Here is a 14,635-nt window from a genome sequence, read left to right on the forward strand (position 1 = left end):
ACACTGGAAGACTACATGGGCCTTATCAACATACCCTGATGGTGTAAAAGCACTGAAGGCAGAGTAAGCAAAAGTTCCAACACCACTCTTGAAACTGGTATTAATATTTGGTAATATTTGCATAGTAAAGACTGCTCAGTGTAACACAGTAACACAACTGTGCTACTGTTAAAATAACACTTTATTTATTTATTTATTTATTTTTAATTTTGCCATCCAAAAATATTAAAAAATGTAAAGATGAGACCTTCTTTGGTAACAGCTCCATTGCCCAGTCTAGTGATCCAAAACTCTCTGGAACAAATATGATTTCATTCTTGCTCCCTTAGATGTAGTAGAAATGCACACTGTAGCTTAAGCCTTCGTCAGAACCCGATTACTTTCATGAACATGTTTTCATAAAAGTGAATAGTCTCTCATCATTTTGCTATCATGTCTGTCTCCACTGGACATGCTTTAGACTCAGCAGAAGCAGAGAACATGCTGGCTCTTTCTATAACACTGATGAAAGTAATAATCATCTGAGTAATAGTTTAAGTCAGAAGTGACTTTTTAATAAAGTAGGGTGACATGTAATTCTTTATCAAAGAGTTGTGGGTCTCCATGAAAGGCTTTACTCACAGAATATCTTAATGCACATTCCAGTCACTAAAAATCATTTCCTTATATTCAAATTACTTTGTAAATATTTCAAAGAAACAAATGACTTCCATGCCATATATCCCAGTCTCTTGAAGTAAATGGCTTTTTCAGATGCAGACAATTTGTAACTCATGACTTTGAAATGTACTATCATAAGGCATGTACTTGTGCCTATGTCACAGTTATTCGTATCTGAAGTGTGCCTTTTTTATCCCCTTGCACTCCTAATTCTCATGAGCTTATCCATTTAACATAATAATTCTACTCCTCTCCCTCTCCCCCTTGCCTCCCATCTTGTTTGTTTCCATTACAGAAGCAGCACGCCTTCTGTCTTTTCTGAGGACATGTTTTCCCGAGCTCTTGCCTTTCTCACAGGTCCATCCTTTCCTCCATTTTTCAGGAAGAACCATGCTGATATTGCAATGTCTTTTATATAATTCTTTACTTCCAGGGAAAAAAGTGAATTGGTTTCTGCAGAAAAAAATAAAGTAAAGTATAGGATGTGTCTCCAATACTACAGAGAGGTATATAGACAGACAGATGGATGGAGCACGGGTAGTTCTCTGAAGTCTCTCCTGCTTTCAGGAAACCTTTTATGTTCTTGTCCTAATCCCATATCATCTTCAAAATGCTTCATGTTCTATGATCCAGCAGTTCTTCTCTTCACACCTGTTTCACTTAGCCACAGAAGGAAAGAGAAACTGTTCTGATGTGTGCTCTGAAGTCCCTACTGAAGCAACAAGTCCCTGCCTTGTTGCTGAGATGAAGAATAGAATAATTTGTACTTAGAGCAAAAATTTCTCACCTCTGAAAACAAGGCAAACTTATGCAAACTGCCAGTTGAGAATGGCCCATTACTCCTAACTACTTAGGCATAATTTAGGGAATTAAGTCAGACCAAAACTCCAATAAAAAATTAACATTGTGGATTTTGTGTCAAAAGTCTGTGTTCACACTTAGGCTATAGCTCTGTTCAGTGTGCTAGCACAGATATGGTAAAGGAGTTGAAGAAGGAGAAACTGAATCAAATGCAAGTAGGACCACCATCCTCTTAATCCCTTCTGTGCAAAACAGGGAAACACAGGCCTTCTTGGCAGAAAGTCATAGGATATTATAATATCCTGTTAGCTAGTTATCAAGAGCAGCTGCATATCTTTGCCCTTGGTGTGATCCTTCATAGTCAGATGATTTTGGGGTAACAACAGTGGAGATGAAAATTTCTTCTAATACGAGAGCAGTCAGAGATCACACTTTTCAGGTAATGTATGCATGTTATGGTTTTGTTGCTTGGCTTATGCTTCCTTAAGTTAACGTCTGTGACCAAAAAAAAAAGAAAAAAAAAAAAAAGAAAATAAAAGATTGACTTGAATGTAGCTCAAGCCAAATCAATGAAGATGTTTTACATCTTACTGTTGTAAAACCACAGGCACATTGGTAGCTAGGAATCTCTAGCTATTACATGTATCATTACAGATAGGTGAAGTTAGTCTCAGTAGCCATTGTTGTATTTGACATCCTGTGAAGCCAGTGAGCTACATTATATGCTTGCAATAGAACATACTATTTAGCTCACAGTAATTGCTTTTCTTTACCCTAAAGGGAAAACATTAGCATCAATTAAGATTCAAAAAATGTGCTTTCAACAAAATCATCTAATATGGAATAGTCACAGACAGAGCAGTGTAACCATCTCCAGAGCTGTTATTTGGTAGTATGTGAGCTCTGTTTCAAAGAACATAGGAATACAGAAATGTGTCAGTAAAATTAGACTACTGTATGAGTGGTGTAAAGATTTTGTGGCCATATCAATGCATAACAGCTTAATTACTGATAACCCACAAGAAGATATATAATTTAGAATAACTAAATTTAATGAAACTGAGGACTACAAAATATATTTTTTCCATAACATGAGCATTCAAATTTATCTTTTTTTTTTTTTTTGTCAAGAACATTCTACTCAGCCAAACCATATGGTTTATGTATTTTTTGTTTTAAAAATAAACACATCTACATCTGAAGTTGTTCTCCACAAAAATAATGGAACAAGAATCATAAAGCATACACAAACAATTTAAAAATGTGCCTTGTGCATTGCTTCACTTGAAAGAGAAAGTGATGAACATAATAATCTAATATGACAGGAAGGGGGCAGAGCTCTGTCTGTATTTTTTTTTTTCACTGTTTCTTGTATTTGGGGAAAAAAGGAATCTGCGTAATCTGCGTACTCTTTGTAAATGGACAAAATTGCAACAGAGAAATATTCATCATCAATTAATGTTCCAGAAGGGAACAGTACAACAGCTTGAGGTTTTGCCTCTTGGCTCAGGTCAAACACAATGTTAATTGTGGTGAGGACTTATTTTTAGAAAGAAAAAAAAAATCAAGTTAATATTGCTACTGAGGCAATATGTAACAAAACAAAAGTCAGAATTCGGAGATAATTTGAAAGGTGGGAAGAAACAATTGTACCAAAAGTGAACATAGGAATAGCTGGAGACCACAAAAGGAGTTAGGAGACCACCTTCTAAAACAGGACCTAGACACTTTGAAAATAAAAATTAAATGTAAGTGATGTCTGGAAGTTTTCAAAATGAACATGGCAGACAGAAGTAAAATCTTTGTTGGAGCAGTAGCTCTTGCTATGAATACTTCAGGCAGACTCCGAAGCCTAAATACACAGCTTACATTCAGACTTGCAAGGACTGGTGAATAACTTAACCATTAACTGGACTGCTGCCAGACAGACAGTCTCCAAGAAATTGCGAGAGACTTATCTTTGAGCTAGAACTTACTCACAGAAATGATGTGTAGTAACCATATCAAAAAGGTTTGCATTTTCATTTTCATCATGCCAAGAAGAAAATTAAAGATGTACTTACAATGTATAGAGGAGTTCAGATGTCTTTTAGGTAAGCATAAGACATGGTTCACAAGACTTGCTACACCAGTTATAGTTCACTGAGGCTCTGACGAAAGTCAGATTATTCCAGATAACATAATCCAAATGCCCACTAAAGCTGCATTGAGAAATATTTCCTGAGAAAGTTCTGATAACCACCTCTATGGTCCAGCTCTCATTAGGCCATGAAAAAGTCAAAATTATCCTGCTCTGGCATCTTACCACATAGGTACTATGCAGCTAAAGATCAATCTGACCCAGCATCTTTAAGAAGAAAAAAAGAAGAAATCCCAACACAAATGGAATGTAGATGTGCTTTTCAGGCACACACAGATGCTAGTGATGACTTTTAAGATAAATTGGCAGAACATTTGTTTTAAGCACTGAACTGGTGTTGGACTCAGATACTAATCAGGAACATGAGGTTAAGGGGGTGTGAAATTTACTGCTGTGGTTCATTCTTGCCTCAAAAAACTGAAAGAAAACCAGCTGCTGGTCACGAAGATAGGGGGTAGTTACCATAAAGCTTAGAAATGCAGCTGTGGATCTAATATACACTTGTGATCCCAATCTAGATCATGACATTATGAACGATTAAGAAAGTGATAGCTTTCTTTCATTAGAGAAAGGAAATGGCAATACTGTAGCAATAAAGGCATGCAGTACAGTTAAATACTGACATGCATGGGAAAAAAAAAAAAAAAAAAAGGCAAGGAAAAGGATTGCTGTGAGCTGGCCAAGGCATGCAATTTCAAATACCTACTGAGAGTCTTTACTCAATGACAGAAAGAAAGAAAATATTTTAAAGGTCTGAGGAAGACCCCAGTTGACTTGGCTCCCTAGAATCCCCCTTGGAAACTGATAGTGAATGTTTAGATATTGAGCATGGAATAATTTCTGTGAGATTCATGGAAATTTTTAAACTAGGCATGCTGAAAGGCTAGAGAATAGGGAATCCAATATCCATCACCCAATTTGGCAAAAATGGAGACAATGACTGGGAAAGGTATAGTTATCCAAGAACTGAAAATCTGGAATTTGAGCAAGGAGTCTCAATAGCCAAGTTAGCACATGACCTAATACTTTGTTTGGATGTGATTATTGCTAATGACCGCCTAATAAAAGCCAGGAAACTGCCTTAGAAATTCAGCCTGTAGAAACCCCCTTTATAAAAGTGGCTCAGGTAAGCAACTTTTTTTTTTTTTTTTTTTTTTTTTTTAAGACATTCTCTTTCCAGAAGTCATAACTCTAATTCCCACTTCAAACAAGGAAGTATGAAAAATGGTAGAAAACTGCTTCAGGGTGATATTAGCTGCTGTTGTTAAAGGAGTTACTTGATGCTCAACTTTATACGTTTTTCATAAGAAACAAATAGTAACATGGAAAATCCACTGCAAATACTGGTAAGAAAAGGACAGGAGGAGGAACTCAAAGGTTTTCCTCTGAATTTCTTCAAATTTGTATATCTGAATATTTAAAAGTGAAATTGTTGAAGAGAATTTGTAGTCAGAAATGAGTTCTTAGGAGTGAATGCAAGAATTATACTGCATGGCACATGACTGAGGCCAAACATGAACAATACTGGTAAGCACTTTTGCCACTGAGAAAGAAAATGGCATCGCTAGTCTTGTATAGCAGAATAGAAGTGAATAAGAGATTTTTTATTCATCAGCTACTGTTTTAGGTACCAAAGAACGATTGATTTTATTTTCCAGAGTAAGATTGGACACCTGTAGCAATGGAGCCAAAAGAAAAAGAAGAAAATGTCAATGCCACTATTATTGCAGTATCACTGACTTTCTGCTTATTCAAGTACGGATTGAGCTGTGTATTTCCTAATTTTGAAATATTTATAGCTACTTTATCTCTCTATCAATGTTTCCTGTGTTGGTGTCTGGAAAATTGAACAGAAACTCAGGTAATTCTATGTACACTGAGGGCACCAGCATGAAACTGAATAAAAGACAATGATCGTCTCAAAGACTGTCTGCAGGGTGAATTGGTGCTGGGTAATTCCTGTAACCCAGCAGTGCTGTCACTCACCTTTGCAGACATTATGCCATGTTGCTGAGAGAAGCTGTGTATGCCCCATCCTCGGAGGTGTTCAAGACCAGGTTGGATGCTGCCCTGGGTAACCTGATCTAGTGGGTGGCATCCCTGACCATGTCAGGGGGGTTGGAACTAGATGATCTTTAAGGTCCCTTCCAACTCAAGCCATTCTGTGATTCATTCTATGATACACCCTTTCTGAGTTACCTGCTATAAGGATCTCAGTTTCTAGTCAGAGAAAATGTGCAATGGCCTCCTAAAACCGGACAAGCCAGTAACTTCTAAGGGTACTTGCAGTACTGCAGTCTGGTGGCCTGAGTCCCAGCTCAAAAGCTATCAGTCAGTACCTGTTTTTAACTGAAAATTTCCCACAGTTTTCAAGATTCTTTTCCAATAAGAACCAAATGCACTTAAAGTAAAAGAACCCCCAGAGGCTTATTATTGTTGTTATTATGTTGTTATGATATTGTTTATTTCAGTTAGATTAGAGGCCCTAGTGAACTACTAGCAAAACAAGAATGTTTTAGCAAATCTGGAAAGCAATGTCTGAACTTGTTTTAAGAAACATAGCATCTCCTACCCTACTACCTCGCTTCCTTTGGAAGAAAGAGCAGGTAGATATGTCAAGAAGGAGCTATGATGTGATCTAATAAAACCTGGACACACTTTCTGAACAATGAGGAAATTATTACATCAGTGATGTTCTTGAAGCTCATAGTCCATCATATTTCAGTAATCTGCAGAGTTTCCACTGTCCTCCATCATCCAACATTTGTTTGTATAAAATATGCACAGCTAGGGACCTCAATTAGTTACTTTAGTAGAACGGTTCAGAAAGCAGAGACAAACCTATGTCCCAACTTATCTTATTACTCCTAGGATAATTATCAGTAAAAGTCCAAAACAGATCCTTTTTTGTTTGGTATAAACAAAGTATCTCTTATAAGAAAGACTATGGTATCTGTAAGGAAAAGCAAAATTAATTCAGACTGCATGAACCAGACAAAAACTTCATAACTGTTAACAGGTTCATACCATTGCAAAGGAAACTTTTAAATAGAAGAGCTGTTATTTTTAAGTGGTCTAAGAAAATTCTCAGGAGAAAATACCAGAGTAAATCTCAAATAACTAATGTAGTGTCTATAAGTTAAAACAACAGATATGTAGAGAGCAAGTTTGTTTGCATATACAAATTCTAATTTCCTTGTAAGTAAAACTAAGATAATCTTAAAATTTCTGGTTCCCCAAATAAATTATGTTTTAAAATTTATTTGACTCCAAACAAAAATAGAGTAGAATAGTTTTCAAATTTTCTGCTAACTTAAAACTCCAAACAGAATCTGATTTTTCATTCTTTATGAATTCTAAAAAATTGTGTTCAATTTTGAAAATAAATTCAAAAATATTTGTCATTTCAATATTATTTTTACTTCACATATATTATGAAATAGATTGCATCGTCTAACTTTCCATAGCAGGAGAGATCTGATGTCAACAACCCAAATGGCTAATTCTATCCCTGTAGCTTATATTTTCCAGTGATATACAAATATTGAAAACAAAGGATCCATAGAATCCAAAAGGACATTTTGGTGTTAAATAATCTGATTTTTTTTTTCTGAAATAATAAGTTCCATAAAAGAACTTTTTCCCATATAAATTATTACTGATGTAAGATTGTTTTCTTATTAAAACATTCTAAATTCTATTTTCATATGGTGTTTTTTGAAAAACATTGGAAAAAAGATTTTCCTATTCCAAGCTGATAGCATAGTTCCAAAAATTTCATTGGGAATGTCACTGTAATATAAGCCAGTCTGTGGGGACTCAAAGAAAAAGAGAAGCTCCATCAAGAAGTGTGATCAGGGAGCAAATGAAAAGTTCAGAAGTTGTTTGGAGTAAAATTTTTTTGAGTTTGTAATGGGAAAATAGCCAGATAAAGTCATGGCATCTGTAATTTGGTAAGTTATTTATTTTCTTTTAATCCTATCTGAAGTATCAACATTTCCAGTACATTGGCTTGATTGGCAGAGGTGTTGTATGGCTTGGGATAGACCCCAGTAAAAGTAAAACTCTTCATTCCTATCTAAGATGCTCCAAGTTCTGAAGGAGCTCCCCTTAGTCAAAAATATCTGTGCATTAGGAACATCATCACATCCTCATTACACCTTACCAACAAAGCACTTCAAAACTTCAGAAGGGCAGACAATGATATTCTTTACATGCCTGAGCATGACCTCATTTTAAACTTAGTAACTGATCTGACAGAAAGCCTACGTCATGGGAAATAATACCAAACTAATTGAGTAAAAATAATATTATGACTTTAAAAAAGTAACAGACTTGAAAAAGGTAGCTCATAAAAGACTACATCAGACCATTATAGACAGACCTATCAGCATAAGACAGTACTGTCAATTAGTACTGTTTGTCAATTTGTCAATTAGTACTATTTGAAATGTAACTAACTGTACAGCTATTCCATATTTTTCACCTTACCATTTTGTATTCCTTCCAGCCTTTTTGGAAATCCAAACTCCCATCTTCTCGGTGCTGTATAACTGTCCATCCTCCTCCAGCTATTTCCATATTGCAAAAGACCTGTGCAGTAATAAAAAAAAAAGAAGTGATACTTGCTTTGGAATTCTGTCATTTTAGAGGGGCGAAAATGTGAATAATGGCATTAAGGAAGTCTGTTTTCCTATGGATTCATGCCTCATTCTCACAACCCTCATTAGAACATTCTGAGCTCTTATGTTCAGAGTAATTCTCCCTGTAAAGTTTCCTATTCGTTCAGCATATTGCACAAGAATATTTCCCCATCACCTCCCCCAGCATCCTCAGTTTTCCTCTTCACATTCCTTTTATGTTCCTTCTGTACTTTTTCTGCAGTTCCCCTGAAACTTCTGACTTCTTCCAAACAGAGGTGTGTTTTTCAGTGATAATAATGTTCCCTATAGTTATATCACATTCTAAGAAAGAAGCTTTAGGAATTCTTACAGGAAATACCAATTCAAGGAGTCAAAAATGTAGCAAAGATGAGATTATTCTGGTTTGATTTGCATTGTAATGTGTCAGTGTGTCAGGCAGTGTCTGAAAACACAGATAATTGATCTCACTCTAACCTGTTTTGTGGATGACAGAGAACATAGGAACAGACTCAAGTACAGAGGTCTTATCACATTAACACCTATGCTGAACCTCTAAGATCATATCCTGCCATCATTGCACTGATAAAATTCTAACTTTGATATTGAAAGTCTGTGTATTAAGGGTAATTTAACAGTTTAACAATTTTGCTGAAGCTTGATGTTAGAATATTGTGTCAATTGAAATCCATTAACAATCTTAAATATTAAAAACAAATATTATTATTTTTATTATTTTTCCACTAATTATATTATCTTTTTTTAAATTATACAAGATAAATTATGAAAAATTATGAACACTGCTTAGCCATTCACTTTTCTTGGTGTGTGGCAAATGATAGTACTCATTAGTATAGGACACTTGATTTTAAGACCCAACTAAGTCTCTCAGTGCTATTCATTGAAGCAAATTTTCATTCCCAGGTATTCATCCATCACATAATGGCACTGCAGCTATCCTAAATTTCATTTGACTGTGCACTTGTATTGTTATATTCACCTTTTTAAGAAAGATGTTAATATGTAAGAGGGTCGAAGAGGTGTCATCTACCTGCTTAGCTTCTGGCATTCCCATCAACAAGGCAACACTGGACAGTAACTTAAAGCTTTAAGTTGCTTTGCCAAATTGAAGGTTAGTATCCAATACACTTAAATAAAAAATCTTCCTTAGACAGCCATATTCCACCCTCAGGCAAAACAATTTGAAGTATTTCCTAGTCATAAGCATTGTCATAGTAATCCAGTGCAAGTGCTTTTGTTTTAATTTTCTCTAGGCATGCCAAATGAAGTCCCAGTGTAGGTATAAGAAGGAAACAGAATATTGAACAGTGCAAGCATGTGAACTTGATTTAGAGAAACCACAAAAAAAAAAAAAAAAAAAAAAAAACACAAAGGACTGCTTGACAAACTTCTTGGCCCTATTCCTCATTCAGGGAAGACACTGTGAGTCAAAACATTTATCTACAGGATTTATTTTTTATTAGACTGATTTATAGCGAGAATTTCTAAATGATGGATTCACTTTCCTTATAAGTCATTTCAAGCTGCTATGAATCCTCTGCCAATTTTTAAAGCATTAAATCTTCATCTGTATTAAGACTACTTATTTTAAAGATAGGAAGAAAAAAAAAAAAAAGTGTAAGTCTTTTTCTATTCAAAAATATAACAAAATACCTATTAAAATACTCTGGTACTTTTTAAATAATATAGCAGATTAAAAGAGAAAACTGTATAGTGAAAGAAAGATTTACAGCAGCACGTAATTCACTAGCTTTCATTGTGTGGTCTGGCACTTTACATGGTGGTAGACGCAAACACCTGCCATATTAGCAGGAGTGCCAAGCTCCTTATAGATGTTTGCTGCTTATAGTTCTAGCCAACAAGTGTCCTGGACTGGCTTCTGTCCCAGACAAGGTCAGAGCACTCAACCATTAAACAACTTTCTAACATGTTCTGATGTTTAATCCTCTACTAAAAAAGAAAAGGAAGAAGAAAAATGATTTAGAATTTTTATTCATCTGTAGATTCTGAGTTTATCATCGATTAAAGAACACAATTTAGATTAAAAAGGTATCCAAAGCAGTGCACTACTGTCTTCCTTAAATGCATGGGTAAAAATACCCAAGCTATTGAAAGGCATATTAAGGCATATTAGATATGTGATTATTAGTACATATGGGATTATTAGTACATATGGGATTATTAGTACATATTTACATATGTACATATAGTACATATTTAAACTTTATGGACTAAATTATTATAAACGTTACAATAACCATTTAAAGATCAGAACAATTCTAAAGTAGACAAAAGGAGAGAGATTACCTCATATTGTACTTTAAGTGCTTGCACACTAGTCTGCATTGTTGGCCTGTAGCAACAAGCTCAAGATCAGCCATTTGTGATTCAGGGAATGTCTTTACTACGCAGATACCAAGGATGTTGGCAAGCATGCCAGAACCAGTCTCCACAGTGTATGTGGTCTGCATGTAGTTAACGGGCTAAAATTCTGGCAGATACACTCAGAGAAGTCATCAATGTGAAGCTGGTAGGCAGTCCACAGGCAGAAAGCAGGGCAGAAGAGGTTGAAGACTGAGTTCATGCCAACACAGAATTTTTGCAGAGTTGTAAGGATACAGCTATAAACACCCCACTACTAACATGACATTTTCAGTGCAGTTCACACAGAAATTAGTAGAAGTCATCCTTTTTATAACTTTGGAGGATGTTAGAGCAAGTAGCAAGAAAGTCCAATACCATGGGAAAATGTTATCAGCACTCCTAGAGCTGTCCCCTTGGCTTCCTTCAGCTCCCTAAACAGTGACAATTTCACCCTCACTGCCCCTCCCCTTCTCATCAGCCACTGTTTCCCCAGTAGCTGACCTCAGCTTTACGGGACACTGAGAGGACTCTTATTGCCTTTGCTGTCACTGTGACCCAAAGACAATCATCTGTCAAACACCATGAGGCATTGCACTCACACACACACAGACTCCAAAGTCAGCCATTCAATTAGCTTAGTACTTTAAAGCAATCTTTTTTTCTTTTTTTTTTTTTTCTTTTCCCCCTTTTTCTCTTCCCTTCTAAATAATGATAATAATAATAATGGAATATTATTAAGGTCCTTTTAAAAAAAATGATTCACTTATTTTTGATGCAGGGTTTGAAGACACTTTAAGCTAATAAACCGCTGAAGCTGAAGACATGAAAGAAAAATTGCAAGTTACATTTTTATGCATATAAAAATGAGGGATATAAATGGTAAGGAAGGTAATAAAGAGCAAAAAAATAGAACTGACAGTAACATTTATATAGAGGATGAAAGGATATTTTCTACTGAATGTCAAGATGCTAGTAAGTATCCCTTAGGAAATATAAAATGAAGGTCTGTTTTTGCAACACGAAATACAAAATTACTATAAATGAGATAGTTAACAGTGGTTGTGAGTATTACAGAAGGCAAGAATATATTAGGCCTCTTAAGACATGTCAGAACTGTACATTGCATTGTGATACTCCAGGTAACTAAGCCTGCTTTAAACATGTGAGTATGTCTCCACAGAATACCTATCGGGATATTAGTTTGGGTCCTGGAGTAATCTAACTGTGTCAGTATGGTGCTACCTCTGGGCTAATTAGTCCTGGCACAGTGCTGCACTGATGTGATTTTTAAGCTATCTCAGCTGGAATTAGTTCAGCTATCTCTGCACAGCACTACCTTGCAGAGTGCTAATACAACCTTAATGTCTGAAAAAACATCTGTTAAAGCAATCAGACTCCTCACTTGACTAACAGGAACATGCTCAGGATCAGCTCTTGCTGTGTTATCACTAGGGCAAGACAGAAACAGGTGCTAGCAGAAACCCCTCAACATACTCACACACATTCCCACATTTTCTTGCTAAAAACGGGAAACCTCCAGGAAAAAAATAATTCAATGATACTAGCTGATTTGGGCTGCCTGTATTGATTGATAACAGTGTCTGCAAATGGTGATATAGCAGAAACACAGAGTAGCTTCCATAGCGCCATTGTCTTTGTGTTACCAGTGGAGGATGTTTAGGGTAAATATACCAGGAGCATCAGTGTTGTAGTGCTTTCAGGTAACCGCTGTTTTTCCATGCAGTCCAACTTCTGGAGGTTGTCTGTGAACTTTAATAAGGCTAAGAAAATTCAATGCTAATCTGTATATACAATTCCAACTTTGATGTAACATCTTTGTTTTGAGTTGCACAGATTCTACAGAACTACTTTTATTCTTCTTGACCTGTTCAGTAATGTTTAAGAGTGTCTCCATATTTCATGTCATGTTTATTGTCTATTCATATTAATCAGAGCTGTATTGACCTTTGCTCATAGTAATCTCCCATCCTAATTAAACTCATGGTTTAATGAATCCTAATTCATTAGTAAACTATAATGACTTGACATTCACAGGCTTCCAAAGGCCTATAATAAAACCAAATTCACTTTAGAAATACATTTTAAATATCTTAGTATAATTATAAAATGCCTATAGAGAGTAATATTGGTAATATTCGTTACTGCCTTGTTCTGTTTGCAGGGTTCCTTCCCTCCTGTCTGGCCCACTTGCAGGACACCACTGTATTTTTCTCTTGGAGGTAAAGAGCTCATGGCCTTGTTGGTGGTTACTCCAAGTAGTGCTCTGCCAGAAGGACAAGCTGGAATTTCTCCATGTGTAAATTAGGTTTAGGCTACTCTTCCAGCTTCCTAGCCTCAACTGGCTCATACACCTTAGCCCCAAAAGCATTCTTAAAAAAAAAGTCTTCTTTCATTTTTATTTTCTTCAAATATTTTGTTTTCATCAAAAAAAAAAATCCCAAGAATCTTTTAAGAGAAGGACAAGAAAATGTGTTTCATCATTGCAAACAGGGCTAATATTTAGCTTTTTTGTGTTCTCTGCAGCCAAATATCTATTTCCTACAAGAAAAGTACGATTTATATCTATATTTAAACCTACTCATTCTGCTATTTCTTTCTCTGCTACTAGATCATCTCCCTATAAGCTTCCTCATTACAGCATGTTGTAATAGAAGTTATAGAAGAAATAGAAGTTATCAAAGAAGAAAATAATAATTTTATGATAGAAGATAATAATCTTCCGTATGTTATTGCAGACTTATTTGTGGCCATAGTCTGAATCAACTAAACTTGCTGAGTGGGAGGAAGTGAGTCGGTTGTTGAGTGTATGTCAGAATTTAGGAAGGATTATCTGTCAGGGAGAAAGAAGAATGTCTGGAATACTACAGTTTATCCTCTGCTTTATTCTATTGTATTTTTTCAAGCTGGAATACAACACAGGTTATTTATATCAGTGCAATAGTTTGAAGAATGAGAACTTCTGTAAAGGTACCAAATGTTTTTTTTTAAGGCCTGGGCAACATGACATTAACAAATAAGACAATAAAACAAGTATTTTCCTTACCTTTTTAGGATCTGACACATTGTTAATATAAATAGTGTAGACCCCACTTTTGTTAAAACCAGATTGGTATACATCTGCACAGTCTCTGAAAGGCTTTTCTTCCTCCTTTTTTGCATTCTTAAGTAAAACTGCAAAAGAGAAAAATATGAGAACATAAGTTACAACAGCAATCTTAAGCATTTCTGTATCAAAGAGACTCACTTTTGCACATTGCATTCCTTTTAAACTTGCACAGTAATGACTATACTGTGGTCCTTCTACAGTCAATGTATTTGTTAAATTCTGTTAAAGAACTACTATGAAACTTTCAGACAGATGGCAGAGGAGGCACCAGCAGAAGTCTGTCACAATGCAAATAGCTAAACAGAGCATCCTGTCTACAGAGAGATGAACACAGTGGATTCCTTCTGAGTGCAAAGGTCTGTGGAGCTGCAAGTGTTGTGCCTGACTAAAGCTTTATCTGGGAGTTTGCCAAAGAACGCCCCAGCAACAGCATGTGGAGGTGGACAAGCATGTTCAGTGCTGTGATCTGAGACAGACTTCACCTGAGACAGCAACACAGAACCACAGAAGGAGAGAGCCTATGCTCTTTCTTCATGAAGTACTGCCTTTTGAGCAGCCCAGAGGCTGCGTTATTTGATTATCTGATTATCTTTTTTTTTTTTTTTTTTTTTTTTTTTCAGAGAATTATTTCATTATGTTGATGTCTGCAATATACAAATTGCTAGGTACAACTTATTGGGAAAAAAAAATAAAAAATCAGCGCTACTGAAGTCCATCACATTTAGTCTTTTTATGGCCCAGAGCAGGAAAACAATTAATATTAGAACACCAGTGCAGATCTTGATCCTACGTGTTGCAGACCACATATATAGTCTAGGCTGAGAAATCAAGAGGGCAAGTTGTTTGAGGATCCTGATCTTGAGCAGACAGGAGATACCCTGT

At 35.8% G+C, this 14,635-nt stretch overlaps 1 protein-coding gene across 2 annotated transcripts in view; it reads right to left on the reverse strand.

Annotated features, from left to right (window-relative positions):
- The window catches only part of ANGPT1 (angiopoietin 1), a 184,945-nt gene that overhangs the window by 56,809 nt on the left and 113,501 nt on the right, over positions 1-14,635 (reverse strand). For both annotated transcript variants that reach the window (XM_068672497.1, XM_068672498.1), the window contains 2 exons: positions 13,691-13,818; positions 8,093-8,194 (listed from right to left, as the gene is read on the reverse strand). In XM_068672497.1, coding sequence (XP_068528598.1) covers positions 8,093-8,194; positions 13,691-13,818 — 230 coding nt within the window. The remainder of the gene's footprint in view (positions 1-8,092; positions 8,195-13,690; positions 13,819-14,635) is intronic.

This window comes from Anas acuta, chromosome 2, assembly GCF_963932015.1.
Source record: "Anas acuta chromosome 2, bAnaAcu1.1, whole genome shotgun sequence".
NCBI classification, from domain to species: Eukaryota; Metazoa; Chordata; class Aves; order Anseriformes; family Anatidae; genus Anas; species Anas acuta.